The following is a 25803-nucleotide window of genomic DNA, read 5'->3' as shown; positions in this document are numbered from 1 at the left end:
TGCACTCACTTCTGTTCTGATTTTTCCCTTCCCTTCCTCCACCCCCTCCCTCAGATGGCAAGCAGTCCTTTACATGTTAAATAGGTTACAGTATATCCTAGATACAATATATGTGTGCAGAACCGAACAGTTCTCTTGTTGCACAGGGAGAATTGAATTCAGAAAGTATAATTAACCTGGGAAGAAAAACTTCATTTCCCAGTGTTCTTTCTTTGGGTGTAGCTGCTTCTGTCCATCCTTGATCAATTGAAACTGAATTAGCTCTCTTTATCGAAGAGATCCACTTCCATAGAATACATCCTCAAACAGTATCATTGTTGAGGTTTATAATGATCTCCTGGTTCTGCTCATTTCACTCAGCATCAGTTCAGGTAAGTCTCGCCAGTCCTCTCTGTATTCATCCTGCTGGTCATTCCTTACAGAACAATAATATTCCATAACATTCATATACCACAATTTACTCAATCATTCTCCAATTGATGGGCATCCATTCATTTTCCAGTTTCTAGCCACTACAAACAGGGCTGCCACAAACATTTTGGCACATACAGGTCCCTTTTCCTTCTTTAGTATCTCTTTGGGGTACAAGCCCAGTAGAAACATTGCTGGATCAAAGGGTATGCACAGTTTGATAACTTTTTAAGCATAGTTCCAAATTGCTCTCCAGAATGGCTGGATGTATTCACAATTCCACCAACAATGTATCAGTGTCCCTGTTTTCCCACATCCTCTCCAACATTCCACATTATCTTTCCCTGTCATTCTAGCCAATCTGACAGGTGTGTAGTGGTATCTCAGAGTTGTCTTAATTTGCATTTCTCTGATTAATACTGATTTGGAGCATATTTTCATATAGCTATAAATAGTTTTAGTTTCTTCATCTGAGAATTGTCTGTTCATATCCTTTGACCATTTATCAATTGGAGAATGGCTTGATTTCTTATAAATTAGAGTCAATTCTCTATATATTTTGGAAATGAGGCCTTTATCAGGACCTTTGACTGTAAAAATGTTTTCCCAGTTTATTGTTTCCCTTCTAATCTTGTCTGCATTTGTTTTGTTTGTACAAAAACTTTTCAATTTGATATAATCAAAAATTTCTATTTTGTGGTCAATAGTGATCTCTAGTTCTTCTTTGGTCATAAATTCCTCCCTCTTCCACAGGTCTGAGAAGTAAACTGTCCTATGCTCTTCCAATTTATTTATAATCTCATTCTTTATGCTTAGGTCATGAACCCATTTTGACCTTATCTTGGTGTATGGTGTTAAGTGGGGGTCAATGCCTAGCTTCTGCCATACAAATTTCCAATTTCCCCAGCAATTTTTGTCAAATAATGTGTTCTTATCCCCAAAACTGGGGTCTTTGGGTTGACAGTTTCTTGATTTCAGGGATTGTTTTGTTTTTATATTTGTACATATATATTATCACACCTATTACAGTGCCTGGGACATAAATCCATGTTGATAAAGTAGGTAATTTCTTAGGGAAAACATAGGGGTGGACAGACAAAAAGTAAAATTTCTTTTTTTTTCTTTTTGATTTTCTTTAACAATTCCTTATAGTTGTACAGCTATTGGCTGTGAACAGAAATTCAACACCAAATCAAACTTGAAGAAACATATTGATCGCAAACATGAAAATCAACAAAAACAGTATGTAGTAAGTATTTGTTATGGATGATTGGCTTTGTAGAAATTTTTAAATATTCTTTAATGGTCTCTGACATCCTTGAAACCTAGAAGTAAAAGAATTTGCTATGATTTTTTTTATAACAGATTTTCTCTTTAAAATTTTTACAAATGTTTCTTTACAGTGTGACTTTGAAGGGTGTAGCAAATCTTTTAAGAAACACCAGCAGCTGAAAGTCCATCAGTGCCAACACACTAATGAACCATTATTCAAGTAGGTATTAAAAGTGCTTGTAATCCATTAAAGATTGTTTTATTCTCTCTCTCATCAATTATATTTCTAAGGGTTTTGAATTAGTTAAGTTTGTTCAAATGAAAAATGAATTAAGGGATTAAATAGCTTATTGGAACATTAGTGGAACTGTGGTTTAGCCTAAAGAAGAAAAGAAGACGTGATTGCTCAAATTGGACCTTAAGTGTATGAAGGGGAATGTGAAGAAGATGCTGATGATAAGTGTGCTCTCTCTTCAAAAGGAAGTGATATTAAGGTGGCATCCAAGAAGAGTTGGTAGACCTGGAGAATGATGATTTCATATTGGAATAGACTAGCAAGGAAAATTCCATTCTTGGAGAAGATGACACATAACATATTTAAGACTTGTTGATGGTGATTCCTATCCATGAGCAGGTGTGGCTGGAAAAACTGACACTCATCCAGCCCTCTTTTGCACATTGCACATGCAGAGAGGGTCCTTTGGCTTGTGGCTGCAGCTTGTCTCTGCTTGCCACGTTGCCTCTTTGACTCATTTTTTCTTGATGTCTTTACTTAAGCATCTCCACCCTGGTTTTTTGTTTTTTTTTTTCCTTTTTTTATGATTGTATTTCAAACTGAAATGTCTAATGCCCTTGTTTCCCACAGACATTCACAATTCTGTAGCATCATTTGGAAGTAAACTAGGACTGTGTTAAGTGACATGTACATCTCCACATCTGGGAGAAGGAATTACCTTTGGAGGGTTTTACTAGGTGCCATGATTCCATGAGTACATCCAGGAGACAACTCCCTTTTAATCCTTTTAACCCTTTTTAAATTTAAAAAAATTAACCTTTAATTTTTCACCCATATAGAGGAAACAGAAATACAATGATATTTCAGGGTTATATGTAATCACGTCAACCAAAAATAGAACATGGGATAAATTAGTCCTCCCAATAATAGTCTTGCATTAGTCTTGTCACAAGGTTGTTCAACATTTACTTGTGATTTGGACTTCATGAAGTTTTGCCAATTCAGTTTTTCGAGTTCAGCATAGCTAGGAATTAGAAAGAATATAGGAAAGAGAGATGTACTGATGGGTAGTCAAGTACAACAAGCATTTTTTTTTTTAATGCTTTCTATGTGCCAGATATTATGGTAAGTGCTAGGATATACAGAAAGGCAAAAACAGCCTCTGGAAACAATATCTATATAAATTAGTATGACAAATACATAGTAGAAGATAATCTCGGAGTTATCAGGGAAGGCCTCTTGCAAAAGGTGAAATTTGAGCTGAATCTTGAAAGAAATCAGGGAAATTAAAAATGGAGAAAGAAAGACAAAGAGCATTCTAAGCAATGGAAAAATCAGTGCTAAGGAATGGGGTATCATGTGAGGAATAGCAAGTAAGCCATTGTAGCTAGATCATAGAGTGTAAGGGGAAGAAAAATGTAAGAAAACTGTTAAAGGTAGGAACTGACCAGGATGTGAAGAGCCAAATGGAAGACTAGGTATCTAGATGACAAAGTAGATGGAGTGACTCCATGTCCTAAAGACTGCTTCAGACACCTATTAGCTGTGTGATTCCGGGCAATCCAGCCTTTCTCATCTTGGATTTTCTTGTCTGTATAATGGGGAAAATAATAGCAACTACTTTAGAGGGTTATTGTGACCCACAAAGGAGATTAGATGTAAAGCCAATCTTAAAGCACTTTTGCTAGTTATTGATATTATAATGAACCTCTGGAGCTTGAGGAAGTAACAGGAACATGGGCAGATGTGTGTTTTAGGGAAATTACTATGGTAGCTGAATGGAAGTGAAGAGAGAGAGTAGAGACGATTTTAGAAGGCTATTAAAAGAGAGAAAAGAATATAGAAGAAAGATGCAAAGGTAGAAATGACAAGATTTCACAGCAGTCTGAATATATGGAGTTAGTAAAAATGAGGAGTTGAGAATGATAGAAGTTTTTAAGCTTGGGTGAGAAGATGATATCTGTGACAATAACAAGGAAGTTCAAAAGAGGGTAAGGTTTGGGAGGAGAGGTGCTAAACTCTGATTTGGGTGTGTTAAGTTTGAAGAGGATCAAGACAAACTAATCTGTGCCCCATCTTTAAATTTGGAACTATGGATTAAGTGTGGCTGTAGATTTGAACTGGCTAATACCTAATACATTGATTATATAGATGTAACAACGAAGGCTGTGGAAAACACTTTTCTTCCCCTGGACATCTGAAACGACATGAGAAGATACATGAAGGTAATTTTAGTTTTTCCCTTGTGACAGTCACATTATACTATACAACAAATGCATTCTAGAGAATGCATTTGTTTTCTAGAATGTTAAATGTTTTTCTTTATTCTGCATTTTTACTCTGGAAGACTATCAGATACATAAGTTTTAAAAAATAAAATTTGATACTTAATTCTGATATGAGATAACTGGCAGCATTTTCAGGTCTCATACATACTATCAAATAGGTCTTGTGTACTAAATACATCAGGTATCTTCCTGATTTATTATCTGAATGGGTTATTTTAAATTATAAGTATCTCTTTTTGTCTATCAATACAGTAATATTATATGTTTACCAGTGTCTGTGGAATTTTGTATTCATAATAAACAGGTTGTTGGAGGGAATACCATCTGTCTTTTTATGTAAGTTTGCAATGCAAACTTGAATCTCTTTCATTTTTAAGATTTAAACAAATCTTTGTACTATTTATTCTTTGAAATGTGTAATATTCAAATTTACATGAATACAATTTGAGTTTGGGAAGAAAAGATACTATATATATATTTAAAAAATGTATTAATGTCCTTACAGATATATATTTTTAATGTACTAAATAACTTTAAAAGAGATAGCATGGAGGGATGGAAAATGGAGTGAGCCTTGGAATCATGACAAGCTGGGTTCAGATATTGGTTTTGATATATTCTGTTATATGAACCTAAACAATTCACTTAACCTGATGGGAATTATCCAGAACTAGGTTACAAAATAATTGCTAATCTGCATTGACAGAGGAAATTTCCTTACCAAAAGCTCTGTATACCAATATTACAGGTTTGAACTTCCTGTTTAACCCTCCCCTCTGAATGAGTTTTAAGTGTTTGTGCAAGTCTTCACAGGTTTCTCTGGAATCATCCATTTGCTCATTTCTTATGAAACAATAATATTCTATTACACTAATATACCATAATTTGTTCAGTCACTCTCCAGATGTTGGATACCCTCTTTGTTTTCAGTTCTTTGCTAAGGCAAAGAGAGCTGCTACACCTTTTTATTATTATTATTATAGCTATTTTTTAAAATATGATCTCTTTGGTGAGTAAAATCTTAGACCTTTTAAAGAGACTTTTATAAATGATTAGGTAACAGAAGCTTTATGAATTTCTAAGTCCATTTGTTGAAATTGGGTGCTACTGGGAAGTCTACTATTACCCAAGTAGTATCTCTTTTTGCTTATGATGATGCATAGAACTGAAATGCTATTCAAAGAATAAAGGCTTTTGTTTATGTAGGGCCAATGTAATGACAACTAGATGAAGATAGATAATCTACCAAAACATACCTGACATGTATATGCTTCATATACTCTTAAAAAGAAATAATAATCTCTCAATCCAACCTCCTCATCTTAGAGATAAAGAAATTGAAGCATAGCGGTTAGAGGGGCCAAGAGTCACATAACTAATTAGTGTCTGAGGTGGGATCCGAACTTGGGTCTTGTGCTGGGCTTCAAGTCTCTTAATTATATGCAAATCAAACTAATGAAACACTTTATAGAGATAAGCAAAATAATAATGTATTTGGAGAGAAGTAAGGAAGGGGCAGTAGCATTTGTAGTCCTCTAATTCTGTTAAACAATAATCAGAATTATTTGGTTAAAATTTTTTTAAAGTACATCACTGAAACAGACTAGATAAATAAAAATCAGAAATAATTAAATTTCATCCAACAGGAAAACATTAAAATATTTAGGAGAAAAACTGTTTTACAAGAATTTCTGGAAAACTAGTAAGCAGTATGGAAGAAAAAAGGTTTGAATGTGATTTAAATGAGTGGTGTCAGATTCAATAGAAACTGATCCCTGGGGGCAACAAATTGGCATAGAAAACCACATCTTAACATTATATTGTATTATATTTTTATTTTGTTAAATATTTCTGAGTTACATTTTAATCTTGCCTCATACCACAAAAAGTTTTAAATGAATTCAACTTAAATGACTATAATAATCTAGTGTTTGATAAACCCAAAGGCTCTAGCTTCTGGGATAAGACTTCACTATTTGTCAAAAAGTGTTGGAATCCTTACTAACTGCTAACTAATTAGAGTTGATCTAATCTTACAAGAAGATGTTTTGGGCAGAACCTGAAACAAGGTACTAAGTAGAACTAACTAATACAAGGCTTGTGTTCACACCTTTACTCATTGGAGTTCAATGAGTTCATACCTCCCTTGAAGCTCTTTGGGCCAGAGAGCACTATGGGAGAAAACCCACAATCCCTCTCTCTGGAAGGAGCATAAATAGGCCAATGGGCCAGTCGAAGAAGTTCTTCAGAGGAAGACGCTACAAGTTGAGATTTCACCGGAATGACATGAAGACTGGAGCTGGCTGGAGGCTGAAGAAAGTAGAGGCAGAGGCTGAAGGACCAGACCTTTGGATTTAAAGACATTTGGAGAGAGCTCTTGGAACCAAGCAGAGAGATAGGCCTCTAAGCTAACCGGGCTATATTGGAGATAATAAAAGATCTGAACTTTCATCACCTGGCTGTATTTTGAGAAGAAAAAGCTCACCACAAAAAAGTGCTAGAAAAATTAGAAAATAGAATGGCAGAAACTAAACACTGAACAACATCTAAAACCCTGTACTAAGATATGGTCAGAAAGGGTTCATGATTTAGACATAAAGGATGATACTATAAGCAAATTAGGAGAACAAGGGATAGTCTATCTCTCTGATCTGTGGAGAAGGAAGGAATTTATAGCCAAAGAAGAACTAGAGAACATTATAAAATTTAAAATGGATAATTTTGATTATATTAAATTAAAAAAATTTTTGTACAAATAAAACCAATGCAGCCAAAATTAGAAGGGAAGGAAAAAACTGGAGGGGGGGGGGGGAATTTTTATATCCAAGGGTTCTGATAAAGTAAAGACCTCATTACCAAACTATATAAAGAATTGACTCAAACTTGACTCAAATTCACAAGAATATAAGCCATTCTCCAATTGATAAATGGTCAAAGGATATGAATAATTTTGAGAAGAAATTTTGTTTTGTTTTGTTTTTGAGGTAATTGTGGTTAAATGACTTGCTCAGGGTCACACAGCTAGAAAGTGTTAAATGTCTGAGGGCAGATTTGAACTCAGGTCCTCCTGACTCCAGGGCCAGTGCTCTATCCATTGCCATTTAGCTTCCCCAGATGAAGAAATTAAAGCCATTTTTAGCCATATGAAAAATTGATCTAAATCACTATTAATTAGGGAGATATAAATTAAAACAACTCTAAGGTATCACTTCATACCTCTCAGATTGGCTAAGATAACAGGAAAAAATAATGATAAATGTTGGAGGGGATATGGGAAAACTGGGACATAAATACACTGTTGGTGGAGTTGTGAACTGATCCAACTATTCTGGAGAGCTATTTGGAACTATGCCCAAGGGCTATAAAACTGTGCATACCCTTTGATCCAGCAGTGTCTCTACTGGGTCTGTATCCCAAAGAAATCATAAAAAAGGGAAAAGGACTCACATGTGCAAAAATGTTTGTAACAAGCCCTTTTTGTAGTGAGGAGAAACTCAAAACTTAGTGGATGCCCACCATTTGGGGAATGACTGAATAAGTTATGGTATATGAATGTAATGGAATACAATTCTTCTATAAGAAATGATCAGCAGGATGATTTCAGGAAGGCCTGGAGAGACTTCCTTGAAATGATGCTAAGTGAGTAGAACCAAGAGAACATTATACACAGGCAACAAGATTATATGATGATTAACTGTGAGGGACTTGGCTCTTTTCAACAATGAGATGATTTGGGCCAATTCCAATGGAGTTATGATGGAAAAATCTACATCTAGAAAGAGGACTATTGGGACTGAATGTGGATGACAACATAGAATTTTCACCTTTGTTGTTGTTGTTTGCTTGTTGTTTTTTTTTCAACCCCCACCCCCCTTTTGATCTGATTTTTCTTGCATAGCATGGTAAATGTGGAAATATGTTTAGAAGAATTGCACATGTTTAACTTATATTGGATTACTTATTTTCTAGGAGAGAGAGGAGGTGGGGAGGGAGGGAGAAAAATTTGGAAAATAAGATTTCACAAAAGTGAATGTTGAAAATTATCTTTGCAGATATTTTGAAAACTAAAAAACTATTATTATGAAAAAAATAAATGAACTTGACTTAAAAGATCATATCATTAAATAAAATTAAAGCAAATTAGGTGGAGGAACTTTGATAATTATAACCAAGGGGAGAACTCTTAATCCTATAGGGTTGAGAATACAAAAGTTAAGATAGTTATTTTTGAGTATATGACTTTGAAAGGCTTTTGTATGAACAAAATCAATGCAAGTAGTTTAAGAGAGGAAAGTACTGCTTGGGAAAAAAGCTTTGCATTAAGTTCCTGATAAAGTTCTGATACCCAGGATATCTAAGGAATTAATAAAATATACAAAGTCCATATATATTATCTCTAATGAATAAGAAGTTAAAGGGTATAAATAAATAAGGAATAGTTCCTTATTCACAATCATATAAAAGATTGCTCCTAAGCATGATTAAGCAGTGCAAAACAAACAACATTGAGATTTTACTTCACACAGAAAATTGACAAAGGTGAAAATAGACTATGTTGGAGGGATTTTGGAAAAACTGGCATAGTAATATGCTAAAAATAAGTGGAACTAAAAATGTATGTAATCATTCTGGAAAGCAATTTGTATAATACTTTTTAAAGAACTAAGATGTTCATACTTTTTATTGCAAAGATTCTACTATTAGGCCAAAGAGAGAATTAAAATATTTATAGCTGTGTTTTTTACACAAGGGAAAAAGATGGTGTCCACCTATCAGGAAATAGCTAAATATATGTGATTTATGATTGTAATGAAACATTAGGTGCATCAAAAAAAACAATAAATATAAAGAATTCAGAGAAGCATAAGAAGGTTTACAGAAACAGATACAGATCAAAAGGAGCAAAACAAGGAAAACAGTATATATAACTACAACCATATAAATGGAAATAATAAAATGAAAGTGAGAATATATAATTGTAATGACCAAACATTTCCCTGGAAAAGAGTTGAGAAAATATATCTTACACCCTTTATTGCAAAGTGAGTGATTACAGGTGTGATATATCACATAAACTGTCAGACATAATTGGTCTGTTAATTGTTTTTGCTAAGCGGCTTCTCTCTTGCCCTTCCATTTTTTTGGCTTAGAGATATGGTTCCCCCTGAAGAGACATCAGATGAAGATTGGTAATTTCTTTGCAATTTAAGTCTTAGAGAGCAGCTTGGGGAATTGAGAGGTTAAGTGATTTATATATGTGTCAAAGATGTGACTCCAAGGCTGATCTCTATCCTCTAAATCCTGCTGTCTTTCTCAGGTTCTTAGAGTATGTGTATTTGTATGTATAAGATAAGATATATGTATATGTATACATATGTAGTTAAGAATATATAGTTATATGTTCAAATGAATCTCTGGTTTTATTTATTTGAATGTCTTCTAATGATACAGATCAGATCTCATCTTACCAATTCTTCCATAAGTTTACTTCCATAAGTTCACCCAAGAGTGGCCCTATCTTTTTTTTAATTATAGAATTGGTATTATGTTTCCCTGCAATTTATTGAGGTCATCTATACTATACTAACAATATGCCCTTTAAAAAAACCAGGATATATGTGTCGAAAGGATTGTTCCTTTGTGGCAAAAACGTGGACAGAGCTACTGAAACACATGAAAGAAACTCATAAAGGTAAAAATGATATATTACATTGTGTTAATGTCATGTTACTATTTACTGTTGTGACCAGTAAGATGATGGACTAGATTTTTTTTTCTCAAGGTTCATTAAATTCTTTTTCTTTCAAAAAAAGTCATTCAAAAAGTAATTATGTGGCATAAGTAGAACAAATATAAATAACTCTACAACATAAGAAACAGGAACCTCAGCAAGTTACAGCTTAATAAATTAACACTGGAGGTCATTAATATTGAAATGCTCATCAGCATTCCTCCCCCATCAGCTTCTATTCTCTAGAAGAGTGTACAAACTGACTCATAGGCTTATGCCTAAGACTCACAAAAAGATTCCCAGCTTATTACAGAGGTTGCCAGAATCTCCTCCACTCCCAACCCCACCACTCTGTCCCTCACACGGCTGCACAGAGCAGCAAGAAAACTGCCTATTTAGTAGGAAGAGGTAGATTAGAGGCAAAAGGAGATTGAACTTGCTATTATATGGGATGGCTTTTTTGTTAGGAGGCCTTGAAGTATGCAAAATCTGCCCAGAAGATTCACCCTATCCTTTCTAACACCCTGCAAAAATGTGGTAGAAACTGATTCACCTTAGCCACAGAAGGAAAGAATGAGAACTAGGAATGGAACTAGGACAGAAGGTTTGAGTGATTACACTGAACCTGAAAAGGAAGTAAATCTAAATGGGGCCAGTTCTGCCTTCCCAGAAGCTATTGTTCTATTTACAGCACTAAGATCAATGAAAAGCAAATTCCCATTATTATAGTAGGCTGAGGCAGTTCAACACTCCATCCCTAGGTGTACATGTACTCATTCAGGAGTAGGAAGAAGATAAAAAGTGATGAGAATATTATGAGAAAAGACTAAAACCATTAAGTTTCAAAAAGAAGAAAATACTGTTAGTAGAGATTCTTAAACAAAGGAAATTGAAACAACACTTGATAAACACAGAATCTTGTGGAATCTTAAGAGAGGATAGGTAAATAACAAACTATTCCAGAATGGTTCATAAGAAATTAAAATTACATTAAAAGGAGTATGGACAAGAACATAAATTATAACTTAGAACCTATCCAGCATAATTAGTGGTATAGAAAAACTTGAATCCAAAATATCAAGTCTCTTCAGAGAAAGAATAGATCAATGAATTGGGAATACAAAATTTTAAAATCTAAAGACCAAAATAAAAATCTTCAAAATCAGGTTCACAACACAAAGAAGTAAATGATCCAAGTAGTCTAGTTTAATAAAATCAGATACCTCAACCATGGTGATAAGAACTCATGGCTTGACAAAAATTGCTGGAAAAATCTGAGAGTATTGTAACAGAAACTAGGGCTAGAACAATAATTTATACCTAATACTGAGATGAACTTCAAATGGATACACAACTTAGATGTCAAAGTTCATATCATAAAACAAATGATGAGCAGAGAATATTGGTTATCTATCAGATTTATGGATAGGTAACAGTTCATCCAAATCAAGGATAAGATATCACAGAAGATAAAAAAGGATAATTGTAATTACATAAAATTTAAAAGTTTTCACAAAAACCAATTAGAAGGGAAGCTGGGAAATTGGAGGGGAAATCTTGTTAGTTTCTCTGTTGAGGATCTCATTTCAAAGGAAAAAATTCAACTTTATAGGAATAAGTTATTCTTCAATTGATAAATGATTTGTGGTCAAAAGATATGAATAGGCAGGCAGTTTCCAGAGAAAGACAATAAAATAATTACTTAAAAATTAGAATTGGGCAAGAGAAAGCTAATGACTCAATGACACAATAAGGAAACAATAAAATCAAAAGAATGAAAAAGAAGAAAGTGTGAAATCATCACAATGGAAAAACATCTTATCTAGAAAATATATCCAGGAGAAATAATTTAAGAATTATTAGATTATGTGAAAGCCATAATTAAAAAAAGAGCCTGGACATATTTTAGGAAATTATTAAGGAAAATAGCTCTGATATTCTAGAACCAGAGGGTAAAAGAGAAATTGAAAGAATTCACTAGTCATGTCCTAAAAGAGATCCCTTCTGTTACAGCCAAATTTCAGAGCTCCCAGCTCAAGGAGAAAGTATTGTAAGCAGCTAGAAAGAAATAATTCAAGTAATGTGGAGCCACAGTCATGATGACATAAGATTTAGCAGCTTCTAATTAAAGGATTGGAGGGCTTGGAATATGATATTCCAAAGGACAAAAGAGCTAGGATTACAACCAAGAGTCACCTACCCAGCAAAACTGAGTATGATTCTTCAGGGGCAAATTAAATGCATATTAAATGAAATAGAGGACTTTCAGGCTTTTCTGATGAAAAGACCAGAGCTGAATGGAAAATATGACTTTTCATATACAAGACTCAAGAGAAGCATTAAAAAAAAAAAAAGATAAACAAAGGACTTAATAAAGTTAAACTATTGACATTCCTGTGTGGGAAGATGATTATTTGTAACTCATAAGAACTTTTTCATTTTTAGGGCAGTTGGAAGCATATAGAGAGAAAGGGCATAGAAGTGAGTTGAATAGAAATAATATCTTAAAAAATTAATGAGGAATGTATTGGCAGAAAGGAAAAGAGAGAGATAGAATAGGATAAATTATCTCACATAAGAGGTAAGAAAAAGCTGTTACAATGAAGGGGGGTAGGATAGGGGATGTTGAGGAGAATGAGTGAACTGTATATCATCAGAACTGGCTCAAGAGGAAGTAACACACTCTCAAATGGGTATAGAAATCTTACAGGAAAGTAGGAAGGAAAGAGTATAAGAGAAAGGAGAAGGCATCAAAAGAATAGAGGGCAGATTGGGGGAAATGATAGAAGCAAAGCACTTTTTAGAGGAACAGGGCGAAAAAAAAAAAAGAATTGAATAAATGGGAGGAGGGGGTAAATAGCATAGAGGGAAATATAGTTAGCAATAGTAACTGGAAAAAAATTGAAGCAAGTTTCTCTGATAAAGGTTTCATTTCTTAAATATATAGAGAACTGAATCAAATTTATAAAAATGAGACCCATTTCCCAGCTGATAAATGATCAAAAGATAGTGTTTTCAGATGAAGTAATCAAAGCTATTTGGATCCACATGGGAAAAAAATGCTCTCACTACTGATTGGAGAAATGCAAATTAAAACAATTCTGAGGTACCATCTCATACCTAATAGATTGGCTAATAGAATAACAGAAAAGTGACAAATTTTGGAGAGGATATGGGAAAAATGAGACAATTTGGAATTATGCCCAAAGATTATAAAACTATCCATACCCTTTGATTCAGCAATACCTCTACTAGGTCTGTGTGCCAAAAGAGACTTTAAAAAATACAAAATATATACAAAAGTATTTATAATAGCTCTTTTTTTGGTGGCAAATTGGAAATTGAGGGAATGCCTATCAGTTGGGGAATGGTTAAACAAATCATAGTATAAGATTATAATGGAATACTGTTGTAGTGCTATAAGAAAGGATAACCAGAAAAAACCTGGATTTACATGAACTGATTCAAAGTGAAGTGAGCAGAACCAGAAAACTACTAAACACCGTAACAGCAATATTATACAATGACCAACTGTAAATGACTTACTTAGCTACTCTCAGCAATACAAAAATCTGGACAGTTTCAACAATGAAAAGTGCTAGCCCCCTTTAAAAACAAAAAAAAACCCCATGGAATTTGAATGCAAATCAAAGCATGTTATTTTTCCTTTGGGATTTTTTGGCATTTCTTTTACAACATGACTATGATGGAAATATATTTTACATGATTGCACCTTTATCAAATCACTAGCCTTTTCAAAACAAAGGGGTAGGGGTTGGAGGGCCAGAGAAAATTTGAAACTCAGATTGTAGACAAGAGAGGTTAACATTGGTTTTATTTGTAATTATAAAATAATAAAAGAGATGACATCTTTGTAGTCACAATGTTGAGGATCTTCATAGCAGGATAATGGGATAACACTCTCTGAATTATATAGTAGAAACCTTAACAAGATTAAAAGAATAAGGCTTTTAATTGATATGGAAAACTGGATTTGAATTCCCTCAAATGAGATAACATTTGTAAAATCACATAGTTGGCTCTAACATGTTTATTCCCTTGTCTCTTCTGAATTCCCTTAATTACAAATGATGTTGATCTTAACACTCAGGATCAGTCACATAACTAAGGACTGACTTTTTCTGTATGATAGGGAAAAAAATAATTTGTAATTTAACCTAAATGCTTTTTGTTCTTTGCCTTTCTTCTCCCTACCCACTCCTAACCAGAGGAAATAACTTGTGATATATGTGGAAAAACCTTCAAACGCAAAGATTACCTTAAGCAGCATAAGAAAATTCATGCGCCAGAACGGGAGGTGTGCCGATGCCCAAGAGAAGGCTGTGGCAGATCATACACAACTGTGTTCAATCTTCAAAGTCATATTCTTTCTTTTCATGAGGAGCAGCGGCCATTTATTTGTGAGCATGCTGGCTGTGGAAAGTCATTTGCCATGAAAGTAAGTTGTTGTTTTTCTCTATGACCAACTACTAAACATTTGGCCAATACCACACCTGCCTAAGCAATCCTTTTACCCTTAATAGGAAAACTTATATGAATTGATGATACCAGGTGAAGTGAGTAGAACTGGAAGAACAACATAAGTAATGACCACATGATTAAATTATGTTACTATGAAATACCTGTTATTTGCATGTTCACTTGGACTTAGGGTTACTTTTTCTGGACATTTCTTAGTCTATGGGGGAAAAAAAGCTAGCATTTCAGAACACATGGAGTAAGGTGAAGTTTAGATGGGATATACAGATGTGTAATCATTCAATCACTTTTTGCTTAAGACTGACCTTCCTAAAACATTTTTACAGTCAAAGGTTCTGATAAAGGCCTCATTTCCAACATATATAGAGAATTGACTCTAATTTATAACAAATCAAACCATTCTCCAATTGATAAATGGTCAAAGGATAGGAACAATTTTTAGATGAAGAAATTGAAACTATTTCTAGTCATATGAAAAGGTGCTCCAAATCACTATTGATCACAGAAATACAAATTAAAACAACTATGAGATACCACTACACACCTCTCAGATTGGATAAGAAGACAGGAAAAGATGATGACAGATGTTGGAGGGGATGTGGGAAAACTGGGACACTGAAACATTGTTGATGGAATTGTGAACTGATCCAGCCATTCTGGAGAGCACTTTGGAACTATGCTGAAAAAGTTATCAAACTATGCATACCCTTTGATCCAGCAGTGTTTCTACTGGGCTTATATCCCAAAGAGATCTTATCCACATGTACAAAAATGTTTGTGGCAGCACTTTTTGTAGTGGCTAGAAACTGGAAATTGAATGGATGCCCATCAGCTGGAGAATGGCTGAATAAGCTGTGGTATATGAATGTTATGGAATATTGTTCTGTAAGAAACAAGCAGCGGGATGATTTCAGAAAAGCCTGGAGAGACTGACATGAACTGATGCCGAGTGAAATGAAAAGAACCAGGAGATCATTATACACTTCAACAACAATTCTATATGATGATCATTTCTGATGGACATGGCTCTCTTCAACAATGAGAAGATCCGAATCAATAATGAAATGAAGCAGCTACACTCCGTGAAAAAACACTGGGAAATGAGTGTGGGCCATAACATAAAATTTATACTCTTTCTCTTATTGTCTGCTTACATTCTTGTTTTCCTTCTCAGATTATTTTTACTTTCTAAATCTGATTTTTCTTGTGCAGCAAGATAACTGTATAAACATGTATACATATATTGTATTCAATGTATACTTTAACATAAAAAAAAAAAAAAAAGACTGGCCTTCCTAGACTGTTAGCTTATTAGCTTTAGAGCTGTTTTTGTGGAATTCTTTTTAATGTTTTCATGGATGCAATTAATATGGGGAGAAGAGAGAGCTTGTATGAAGGAAAAAGATACAATTAACAGCTACAGGAAAATTCATCCTCTAGAACCTGAAAAGATTAATGTTTCTTCCTTGGTTTCTAGTAACGGGGAGTTTTCAGTATGTGGGAGGGGAGACAGACCTTTAATGATAGTATAACTGGCAGCTTTTTTTGAAGTTTTAAACTCATATTTGTAGTAGGTTCAAAATTTGTACATAAAGAATATCTGGTTTGACTTTTTTCCCTCCCTTCTTTGCAGCAAAGTCTTACAAGACATGCCGTTATACATGATCCTGACAAAAGAAAATTAAAGATCAAAGTAAGTTGGAACTTATGAAAATGATGATTTCATGTTAGCATAAATTTAAAAAACAAGTTCATTCCTCTGCTGGACATCCAAAGTACCTTATTTTTAATTTGATTATGCTGACTTTACTTCTTAAGAGGAGACAATGTTGTGAGATAATAATATGGTAAGTGTTATGGTGTCAGGAACATTTGGTTCAAATCCATATGGTTTATGGGCCCATTATCTCAGAGCCCTGTGTAACCTTCTAAGACACTTAAGTTATGGGTGAATTGCCCACTTAGCTGTTACTGGCAAGAAAACTTTACACCAATGACATCACAGGTACAGAACAAAAAGAAAAACTTAGATGTTGCTTAGAAGTATTAAAAAAAAATTATTCAAAGAAATAAAAGTAACTTGATTTTAAATTTCCAAAGGTGAAACGACCCTCTGGAAAACGGAGCCTGGCATCTCGCCTCAGTGGATACATTCCTCCGAAAATTAAAGAAACATTACCTAAAAATGGCAAGTCATCAGACTGCTTTGAAGAAAACATGCTCTCAACTGTTGCAACCCTGACTCTTGGCTAAACATCACATATGTAGATTTCTATGTGGCTCTTTTTTTTTTTTTAAATTAAAAATGTTATTTTCCTTTTGCCTTTGATAGTTTTTCTTTATTAAAATATCACTGCTGCAGAATATTTGATTCCATATTATTATTATTTTCCTTATTCAGAGCGTCTGTGGTTTCTTGAGTTTCATCTTTACTTTTCTTACTTCTAGCCATTTCCTTATTGCTCAAGTGGCGAAAAACACAGGTTGCAGCTTTTCCACCTCTCGTGATTTTGGGCTTGGATGCAAAAGTAGCTAGTTCAGGCATACTCTGTAGAATTTTATTAAAGAGGTCCTCCTAAAAAATAATCAAAATCAAGTTTATATGTAAGTGTCTTATATACTGTTTCATGTTAAAACACAGACATTTGTAAAAAGTAAGATGTGATTCCTTTCCTCACAGAGCTTTGGAGCCTAGTAGATACTATAGAAAAGCTGAGGTTGGAAAACCTATGTGATTTTTGATCAAATAAAATACCAGGCATATACTGCATGAAATTAAACTGACCAACACTGGCAATGATGTACCCAGAAGTCTTTACATACCACTGCTAATCATGAAATAATTGCTACACTTAGTAGCAGAAAACCATAAGGGAACATCACTGTGAGTCATTTCATTGTAGTAGCTGTAAGAATGATGATAGTGGTGTATGGCAGAAATTTGGGAAGATGTGACAGTTTCAACAGACCTGGTATATTGCCAAATGATTTATATTTCTCCCATACCTCTAGGTTGCAAAAGATAGGGAGATACTTGTGGGGGATGGCTCCCTGTTAAGCCCACTCCCAACTAGTAAAGTACTCCTGTCAAGGAGTCAAGGAGGAAGGTGTGTAAAGCTCTGACAAAATCACATAAGATATGTCTTCAGTGACCATGTTTCTGAACTAAAAAGTTAGATATATGGCCTCATAAAGGTTATTAAAAACCTTCTTAAAAAAAGACTTATGTTCTCAAAAGTAGAAATGTCATGAAAATCCTAGACTATCCTGACAAGTCTATCTGACAGATCTCCTTTCCTTCTTTAATGCTTAGCAATAGCTTACACATAATAGCTATTCATTAGATTAATCTGTTGAATACACACACACACACATATATATATATACATATACATACATACATGTATATGTATTACATTTTGACACTTTATCTTCACAATTTATCACTCAAGGCAGTTTTTCAATTTCTAATTTATATATGGAGAAACTAAAGGACCAAGAAGGTAAGTGACAAAACTAAATCCAGATTTTACCTATTAATCCATTTATTTTTCTTAAGATCAGGGATCTCAAAGCCAGAATGTTTGTTGTTGCTTTTTAAGTCCTTCTGTTCAAATAAATATGGAGTTAAAGTAACTAGTTTTTGTGGAAAATGTTAAGCTATTAGTAGTAATACAACTATAATACAGAATTAAAATGTCATTTGAATTCAAGGACTACTCTAATATACTTTCCTCCTAAATTAATTATATATTAATCCATTATTGTCCTCTTTTAAATGTTTAAAGTCTTTTTGGAAACAAGCACAGTGTAAATCTTGTGTAAATGCAATGAATCAGTTGTGCATGTCCAAATTAATATAATAATCTACATCAACTTGTAATCATTGAAAAACTATAGAATAACAATTTTTTTTTTTTAAATGAAGGCCAGGTAACTGAAAGCTAAACAGCAGTTTGAAATGACAAAGAGGGGAAACCTCTGGCTCCAAAAGCAACATTCTCTCTATATTCAGCACAACCAAATTCTGAGATTACAGATTAGTTTTAAATTTCCTTTCAAAGGTGGCACTGCAGGTAATGAGGTAACTGCCAGGAACTGGAAGCAACTATGTTTGGTGGGTGACGTGCTTTATCTCCTACTTCCAAACTTGCTTTATTACCACAGGTGTGGTACCTAAAGTGTAAGACTTGAAATAAGTAGGAATTAAGTTCAAATCTTTAGAGGGTAATTCTGATGCTTAAATGTGTCTTCTTCCCATTCTCTATTGCCTCATCACTTCTAAGATCAAATATGAAATCCTGTTAAACATTCAAAACCCTTCATAATCTGGTCCCCCTTCTTACTTTTCTGATCTTTTTATACCTTACTCTACTTTAACTCTGCAATCCAATGACAACCTCATCTTCGGATTCTATGCAACTTCTCTGTCTGTCCAAAGTCCTGGGGGACTCTGCCACCTTCCTTCACGGAGTCCCTTCAAGTTCCAGATAAAAATCCTGTTTTAGTTAATTATTTGGGAACCTTTTCCTGATCTCTAATGCTTGTGCCTTCCTTCTCTTGATTATTCCAAGTTATCCTTCTATATCTTGTTTGTACATGGTTTCTGCTCCATTAAACCGAGAATTCCTTGAAAGCAGACACTCTTTTGCTTTTTTTTTTTTTGTATAGATTAATTCCTGGCATATGGAACTGTCCTTACTGACTACCTCCAGGCAAATCATTTCACCTTTTGGTGTCCCTTTTTCCCTCATTTACTTGAAATATACAGTCCTATGACACCATTTAGATAATGATCCAGCAGCTAACTTTTAAAATTAAATGTTTGGACACTTTTGGTTGCACATAATTTTGTCTTAGTCTTAAAAACTATGTAGAGTAACAAGTGTTTTATACCTGATTACTTACCATATTGTCTTCTGGGTCTATTGTTTTCCCTTTCTTGACTGTAATTTGGACTTTATATTTTTTCTCAATCCACTGTTGCATCTGTTTAGTTTTGGTGTCCAAATCATGTTGTGCAATATTTGAAGAAAAGATCAATTCCTTTAACTGGTGACGTTCTAAAGACAATGATATTTGCAAGTTTACTATTAATGAGAGAGGGCTAAATCTCTATCTAGTTACTATTATAAAGATACTTTAAAAGATCTACATGTTCAGCACTGTTAGTATTCCTTCCACTGATGGCAACCTCTCTATAATTTAGCAGTTTTATGAGTTGCTGTGCCAAATAATAATAATGATGATTAATTTTGTGATGAATCTTCTAGTTCAAAACTTAGCTAGCTACTCCTGCAACCAGTCAGAGGCCAGGACCATAGTCCCAAAAGCCTATTCTTTTAGCATAGAGTCTGAGAACCTTCTAGAATTTCTGCCTATTAACTCAATTCATTTTTGTTAGTTGCTACCCTCTTAGGTCTTTGGTTCTATGACTATGTAATTGGACAAACAAAAAAGCAATTAGAATATTACTTTAGCGAAAGAAAATTATGATAATTTGTTTTTGTTGAGATTTCTAGTTTTCAGAGTACTTGGACATAATTTCACCAGACAGCACAAGATAACAAAGACAAGTTACTATTTTACAAATGAGGATATTAGCTCAGAAAGATTAAACAATTTATTCCAAAGTCATGTCTAGGAAGAGGCAGAGTAAAAAAGTAAAACCTAGATCTTCTAACTCTAGGTTCAGTATACTTTGCTCTCCAAAATACTTTATTGTTACTAATAACTAATTAATAATTTAGCAAACATTTTAATGTTAACACCACAGACACTAAGTATCTATCTGGTTGTGCATAACAGTAAATTAAGATTTATCATTTTTACAAAAAAGAGTGTCTTTAACTCCTAAGAATTTGTGAGAAAATTAAATTCCTAAAAATTCAGACCATAAAAAGGTCCTAATAAGAACCTCATTCCTTCCTCAGTAGCAAATAAGTATTGTTTCGATATTTTTGCTCAGTATTTTTTTTTAAGAGAGCTCTTAAAGAGATAGTAAGAAAGAAATGGAGATGGAAAAAGTCTCATTAAAATGAGAAAAACAGTAAAGTGAGAAATGATTAAAGAAATTAAAATTCCCAGATGACTTAAGACTTATAATCTTTCTAATTTCCAAGAGCAGTTTGAAACGATTACTAAAATACCTACCTGTTTTTGGTTGAGCCTTTTCTATGTCTCTAAGTCTAAGCTGTTCTTCATGTATCTGTTTTCCTGTCATTAACTGGTACACTGGAGGATCTACATTGGCTTTCCGCAAAACAAGTCTCATGCCTTGTTGATCCATTAGACGAATCACATTTGCCCGATGCATCGATCCTAAACTGTTCCCATTACTATCAAGGAGGTGAACAATTCGGTGATGAATTTTTCTCCCAACATTGCCAAAAGTTGGTTTTGACTTTTTTTTCTTGTCCATTTCATCTTCTGTGTAATCAACAGTACTAAATGCCTTAGCATATGTAGGTAGCAGTAATCTTTTGGCAATAGTGATAGCCCCAAACTGTGCTAGTGCTGCTTTTGGCACAGTCTGTGTAAAATATCTATCACTGCAGTTAATTCCAGTTTTCACAGTCTGATGTATGAACTTCTTTATAAGAGTTGTCATTCTAAGAAAGCAGGGAGACAAGGTTATTAAAATTCGGTATCTTGTTTTCCTTTATCCTGGCATTATGGCACCTTAGAAACTACAATAGTATCCCCTGTAAATGTAATTTAGGAGAATACTGATTCTGGAAAAGAAGATCTCTTACATGGGAAATATACATTAGACTTTTACCAAAGATGAAAGTGTCGGTGGCTATTAACTTATTTGTACTCATAAGCCACTTGCCTATTTTTTGAGTTTCTTTCAATTTTAGATACACAAAATATCTTCAGTATATAACATATACCAAGATACTATGGTATCTAATATTAGATATAGGAAGAGGATCTTACACATTTCATATCACTGATTTAACAAAAGGTTAATGAATTTGGTTTTATACGGAACCCAAGAGTATCCTAGATAAGATGGACCATAAAGCTGTTTCACTGAGAAAAGTAAATGAAAACTGATAATTGCGGGGAAAGGACAACCCAAAATCTGTCAATCACTATCTGATTCCTAATACCTATAGCTAGATATCTTTTTGATATCAATCATCCCCTAGCTATTACAAACTGAGTAAAATAGGGGATGATGAGAAAGATGCTTATTATTGTTTTTCCAGCAGAGTTCCTTAGTGAATGAATGAATCTCTTCCTTTTAATAACATAAGAGAAACCTAGAAGTGTATTAGGCCAAAGGATGGGAGTAAGTATCCTGAATGCATCCCTGCCTAAAAAATATATGAGATGATATAACTTGGCATAACTGTTAGCCAGTGAGGTTACTTCTTGCCCAACAAAGAGAGGTAGTAATATAATACCAGAATGAGAAAAAACTAAAGGAAACTATAAACTACATACTGGGGAAGTTCATTAGTACTTTGGAATTGACTAATTCAACGACTCTCCCCTTAATTCTATGCTGAGGTCTTTTATTCCTCAAGTAGTCAGGGAGCAGACCTGGGAAGATGAGTGGCAACAGAATCCAGGGGGCCTTAGTCTCCTTCTAATGACACAAGCTGACAAATGGCTAGAAGCTATTAATACAAGAGAGTAATGTGGCAGGCCTGGTGGATAAAGTGCTAGATCTGGAAGAACAGAGGCTGGAGTTTGAATCTTATCCCTGACATTTAATTGTTTTGTGACTATGTGCAAGTCACCCTTTCAGAGACTCATTTGGTAATGAAGTAGGCTCTGAATCACAGGGTTATTAGGAATATCAAATGAAATAACGTATGAAAAACATTTTGCACTAGGAACTGGTAGTTTCTGATGATAACTGAGAAGCTTGTTGGAGACATGATGGGAGATAAGGAGAAAATTTTGAAAAAGCATAAAGGTAGATTCCAGAGAAGAGAATAAAGAGCAAAGTATCTCCCTGTTTACATAAGTTACTGAATTGCTAAAAAAATTCCACCTATATCAAAATGGGAGTTTTGGAACCGACAAAAGAAGTTTAATAATTTTGAGACAGCAAGTAATATTTATTAAGTCACTACAGGATCAAGAAACGTTTAGTTATATTTCTGGCTGAATCATGGTAGATTAAAGGGAAAAAATGATTAAAGGATAGCTGAGCTATACCTGTTACATTTGGAGATTGAAGTTATGGAAGAAAGCTTTTCTTTCCTACACAATGTCCTTTGGGGGGAGGCCTGAGCTGTATATTATGTAAAGATGTATCTGCTGTAATTCAGCATAGTAATTCTCAAGTTTTTGTGAATGTGTGAGAGCCAACACTTGGGACTTATTATTTCTTCTACTCCAGCTTTACAGAATCTGATGTAGAACAATATGAATCCCACAAAAATATAGTTTATTCTCATATATGAACCAAGACGTAAAAAATAGCTGAAAGGACTGATGCAGGATCAACAATCCTTTCCACACTGCAGCAGACTGGCCTTTGGCTTAAAGTTATAGCTACTATTAACAAAGCCTGATTTAATTTGTTAAGTCAGTGGTATCTACTCAACATTAGATTGTACTAATGTAAAAACTTCCTGAGGGCTAGGACTTTTTTGTCTGTATTTCACTAGACCAGTTTCTTAAAGCAGAAGCTCAGTAAGTATTTATTGAATGAATAAAATAATCAACTGAATAGTTTGGATCTATCAAAGCCTTTTTTTCTTTTCCAGAACAGTGGTTCAATGTTTATTTCATTGGTATGAAAGTACTTCAGTAGCTGCAAGAAATACACAAATATTTTTAATTTATTACTAAATGTTACTGAAAACCTCTTTTAATCCCCAAATAATGAGTTTGCACCTGTCAGGAAACACTATTTTTCAAGTATACAATTATGCTTATAGATTTTAAATAATGTGCAGGCTACCAAATAACTAACATGAGAAGGTGGGGAAATATTACTGATTTGTATTGTCATACTGCAAATTAGATTTTATGTACTTAGAAGTAGATACTAATAGATAACAGTTTAAAGAGAAAAATGTTTTGTAATAATCTCTTCTTTTACTCAATTGCTTTTCTTTTTGTTTGACAATTATTCATAATTAAGGTCTGTCTTATCTTCACATATAAGTCGATTATATCTAATGGATATTATATGGATCAGCTAAGTTGATAAAACTTATACAAAATGCCTCATTTGCTCTGTATCAACAGAATTTTGGAAGGAGATACTAATACACTGTAACTGAACTATTGAATCCTGCTTTCATTTGCATGCCTCTGGGTTTTGCCCACATCCAAAGAAAATAAAAGCATTCCTAGTAATAACACATGCTGAGCAGAGAAACAGTATGAAAGGAAAACCCAGGTTTTCTTTTCACAATGATCCAGTATTTATAAACTCAGGTCAAGTTGCCTAATCTCATTCACTTTTTTACCTGCAAAAGAAGAGAATTCTTATTTCCATAGAACTTAAAAGTTTATCAAGTGTTTTCCTCAAAACTAGATGAATAGAAATATTAACTTCATTTGACAGGTGAGAAGACTATCATCAGAGAGGTTAAGTGAGTTATTTGATTTCACACAGTGAAATCTGTTCTGGAAAAGAAAAAAAGGCTTTGATAGATCCAAACTATTCAGTTGATTATTTTATTCATTCAATAAATACTTATTAAGTTTCTGCTTTTAAGCCAAAGGCCAGTCTGCTGCAGTGTGGAAAGGATTATTGATCCTGCATTAGTCCTTTCAGCTATTACACGATCTGAACATAAACTTGACTCAAGGTCCGGGGCTCCTTTCATTACACCATAGATTCACTCAGATAAAATATGAAAAACCTTTCAGAATTTTGGATTAAGCCCTAAAATAAAGCTACAGGATGCCTGATTTCTAAGCATTTTCTAGTTCCAAACTTTGTGACACTACATTTCTGCCTTTTCTGTAGCTTTGTTTCTCAGCCTAGTTAGCACAAATTTAGGGCCATATAAATTGAGTGTCAACTGTGCAGCACAGTTCTATTTCCTTCAAAAACTTTTTGTGACAAAGGTATCCCAGAAAAATAGAACTTCACTTGTTTCCTCTTCTTTAAGGCTTTCCTTCCAGGATGTATAGGAGTAAACAAATGGATATCATTAGGGAAATGTGCCTGTTTCTTTTGGATTTTTTAGTATTAAGTTTACCATTGCCCCATCTCCTCTCAGATAGGATGACCAACTGACCGATCACTCTCAAAGCCTTTCTCCTTCCTTTCTCCTTAGTGAAACCAGACTAGAAAATGTCTCTTACGTGGGCTTCCCTCTCCATTCTTGTTGTTACCATTATTTCAAGTACTTTTTTTTCCTACTTAACTTTTGCTAACTACCTAACTAGTCTTCCTATCGACAGCCGATTTCCTCAGAAAATCACTTTCATTGCATTCCCTGCAAAAACCTGCCGAGTCCCCACTGCTTAGGAATGAAATTTGCACTCGAGATCATGCGTCATTAGCTCCAACCCTCCTTTGCACCTGTTTTCTCAACGTGATTCCCTTTATCTAGGCCTAAGGCAGTCCCCATTCTCGTTTATCCTCTCTTCGTGCCATATCCTTGGAGTGGGGTCCCGAATCTCACAACTGGGAGCCACAACGAGGTGAAGAGCTGGGTTCAAATCCAGAAGCTACTAGCCAACCATGTGTCACTTTATCTAGAAGAGCGATCCCTTGGGAACGGGATGGCTGCGAAATTTAGCGGCACGTTTAAGGTGCCTCGTATCCAGGTCGCCAGTGTTCTCTATCTCCGTGGCCGGCAGCCCGGCCTATGTGTTCACAGGCTGCCCCTGATTCCACTCCCAAGGCATCTCTCCTTTTCCCAGCGCTTTGCCGGGCTGCCCCGGCCCCAGGCTCCCGTTTAACCCTAAGGTCCCTGCGAGGAAGGACGAGGTCCGAAACTGCCCAGGGCTTTGCCTATCACCTCCACGCCCCGCTCCTCAAGAACTTCAGGGTTCCCCAATGCCTGTGAGGCGGTGTGCTCTCGGTAAATGCTTGTGGATTAGCGGGGGACGTCCTTCCCGCAGCCGGGCGTTTCGAGGCCGAGGGTCCGAGGCTCCCTGGCCTGGCCCCGAGAATTCCAGGAAGGAGGCGGGGCCCCTCAGGACACGGCCCCAGGAGGCCTCGCAGCCTCTGCCCGCGCCCCGGCGGGGAGGAGGGGGCCTCGAAACGGGTCTTTCCCCAGTCGCCCTCCCTAAGGCGGCAATCTCGGGTCAAATTTACCTGATGTGTGACGGAAAGGAACGGGATGGAAAAGCCAAAGGAGAGCCGGAAGCAGAGGGGCCCCGCGGCTTCCCGTAGTGGGCGGAGCTCCCGCGAGTGGCGCTTAAAGGAAAGG

At 35.0% G+C, this 25803-nt stretch overlaps 2 protein-coding genes and 1 long non-coding RNA gene across 3 annotated transcripts in view; 1 reads left to right on the top strand and 2 right to left on the bottom strand.

Annotated features, from left to right (window-relative positions):
• Nucleotides 1-16801, top strand: part of GTF3A (general transcription factor IIIA) — a 25055-nt gene extending 8254 nt beyond the window's left edge. Inside the window, exons 3-9 of the mRNA XM_051986538.1 lie at nucleotides 1564-1660; nucleotides 1815-1903; nucleotides 4070-4143; nucleotides 9818-9898; nucleotides 14167-14396; nucleotides 16071-16130; nucleotides 16538-16801. Of these exons, the coding sequence (XP_051842498.1) occupies nucleotides 1564-1660; nucleotides 1815-1903; nucleotides 4070-4143; nucleotides 9818-9898; nucleotides 14167-14396; nucleotides 16071-16130; nucleotides 16538-16690 (784 nt within the window). The 3' untranslated portion in view covers nucleotides 16691-16801. The remainder of the gene's footprint in view (nucleotides 1-1563; nucleotides 1661-1814; nucleotides 1904-4069; nucleotides 4144-9817; nucleotides 9899-14166; nucleotides 14397-16070; nucleotides 16131-16537) is intronic.
• Nucleotides 13744-14314, bottom strand: LOC127554728 (uncharacterized). The gene is made up of 2 exons (XR_007952055.1): nucleotides 14217-14314; nucleotides 13744-13881 (listed from the first exon to the last, which is right to left on the bottom strand). It is a non-coding gene; the product is annotated as an uncharacterized LOC127554728 (long non-coding RNA).
• Nucleotides 16746-25803, bottom strand: MTIF3 (mitochondrial translational initiation factor 3). Its single transcript, XM_051986540.1, has 4 exons — nucleotides 25689-25803; nucleotides 20591-21048; nucleotides 19346-19500; nucleotides 16746-17012 (listed from the first exon to the last, which is right to left on the bottom strand). The coding sequence occupies exons 2-4, from the start codon at nucleotides 21045-21047 to the stop codon at nucleotides 16788-16790; spliced, it is 837 nt and encodes a 278-aa protein (XP_051842500.1). The 5' UTR covers nucleotide 21048; nucleotides 25689-25803; the 3' UTR covers nucleotides 16746-16787.

The sequence above is a fragment of the Antechinus flavipes genome, chromosome 3 (genome assembly GCF_016432865.1).
Source record: "Antechinus flavipes isolate AdamAnt ecotype Samford, QLD, Australia chromosome 3, AdamAnt_v2, whole genome shotgun sequence".
Lineage (NCBI taxonomy): Eukaryota > Metazoa > Chordata > Mammalia > Dasyuromorphia > Dasyuridae > Antechinus > Antechinus flavipes.
Note: the sequence above shows the minus strand (reverse complement) of the source record. Positions and strands in the feature narration are given on the sequence as shown.

Bases quoted from the DNA above. Each gene is read 5' to 3' on its own strand.
- MTIF3 (XM_051986540.1), bottom strand. From the start codon at position 21,047: ATGACAACTCTTATAAAGAAGTTCATACATCAGACTGTGAAAACTGGA. The intron at 19,501-20,590 runs GTAGGTATTTTA...CATTGTCTTTAG, and splicing joins AAAGGCTCAACCAAAAACAG to AACGTCACCAGTTAAAGGAA. The intron at 17,013-19,345 runs GTAAGTAATCAG...ATTATTTTTTAG, and splicing joins TAGACCCAGAAGACAATATG to GAGGACCTCTTTAATAAAAT.